This window comes from Armigeres subalbatus, unplaced genomic scaffold, assembly GCF_024139115.2.
Source record: "Armigeres subalbatus isolate Guangzhou_Male unplaced genomic scaffold, GZ_Asu_2 Contig2034, whole genome shotgun sequence".
Lineage (NCBI taxonomy): Eukaryota > Metazoa > Arthropoda > Insecta > Diptera > Culicidae > Armigeres > Armigeres subalbatus.
Window position 1 is genome coordinate 1 of NW_026942874.1, and position 1305 is coordinate 1305.

The 1305-nt window shown below is 43.4% G+C and overlaps 1 protein-coding gene across 1 annotated transcript; it reads right to left on the reverse strand.

Annotated features, from left to right (window-relative positions):
• Positions 1-155: 155 nt before the first annotated feature.
• Positions 156-656, reverse strand: LOC134203641 (E3 ubiquitin-protein ligase Nedd-4-like; the record flags this gene model as incomplete). The annotated part of the gene is made up of 2 exons (XM_062678526.1): positions 156-500; positions 574-656. Coding segments are annotated over 2 exons (390 nt in total), but the record flags the coding sequence as incomplete, so codon positions are not given.
• Between the last annotated feature and the right edge of the window lie 649 nt (positions 657-1305).

Genomic DNA, 1305 nt, shown 5'->3' on the forward strand with positions numbered 1-1305 from the left:
TGGTGCTGTAGAAAACTGCTCTCTGCTATTAGCTCACTTAAATTCCTAAACATAAGGCATACGAAACTCAACCGCCCTTAACTGCCAATCGAAACGTGGTGTGGTCAAACCAAACTGTTCAATACTAAAAATTAAAACCAAAACTAGCAGAAAAGATTAGTGTGCAACGAAATAAAAAATAACCATAACTAACTCAAACATACCCTACTGACCTTCGGGGCCGCAGCGGATAGCTTTTGGTTGGCACCTGAACACCGTCGTCGGTGGGCTCCTTCGGTAGCTGCGCGAGCGGCAGCTCCACCATTCCCAGGAAGTCGTCCCGCGTGAGCCGGTTCTCGTCGAACACCTGAAACACCAGCTTGTGCTCGCTAGGCTTCACCCGGAAGATGAACTCTTCGTTCCATACGGGGTTGAGGGTTTTCTTCTTGGTTTTCGTTAGCACCGAGTCGATGTTTTCGTCGCCGGAGATGGTGTTGAGGTCGATCCGTACGTACGGGTCACTGTCGTTTTGGGGTTGGACGGGGAATGGGCGTGAGAAACGAAGTCTGCGATTGGGTTAAAAAGCATACGAACCTAGCACCGAATATGTCTTTTTTGGCCAGTTGATGTCCAGCGATTACCTTTATTCGCAAACGGCAGCAGGTACCTTCCTCATTCTGAAATAGGAGAAATGTTTGTATTTAAATAATTTTCATTTTAACAAAAGGTGTGAGCAACGAGGCGAGTTTATTTATTCAGTGGCGAGTTAACGCATGTATTAGAGGATGCTTGATCTTAGTATCTCCACGTTTTCAGCTTGAGAATGTAATTAATGAATGCAGTGCTTGACTTTATTTATAAGCTTCATCTTTACAGGCCGGTCAAAAGAGGTTCATCTAGTACGCCTTATGTTATCTCTTCTGGAACGATCTAAAAACATATGCTTCCTATGGAATATTCTACCATCTGTTTGGTCTAGAGACCCTCGAAGATCGACGAAGTATCACTCAGGCAGTGCCTGGTGTGATATTTTTAATCAACGGAATCAACTACCTCAAAGTCCTGAACAAACTGAATTTCCACATCCCAATGTAGTCTTCATTCAATTCAGGAACATATTCCAGCCAGAAGGAAGTTCATGCATTTAAGAAATGCATAAACCGGTGCGATTCTTTTCTGCACAACTGAACTAATTCTACACACTGTTTGATAACAATGGGATCTCATGCGTCATGTTCCGGATCAGAAGAGTTTTTATGCTCACAATTTGCAACAAGTTTTTATTGTCGGTCTAGTGCTGTATGCTAGCGATTATTGAGGAATGTG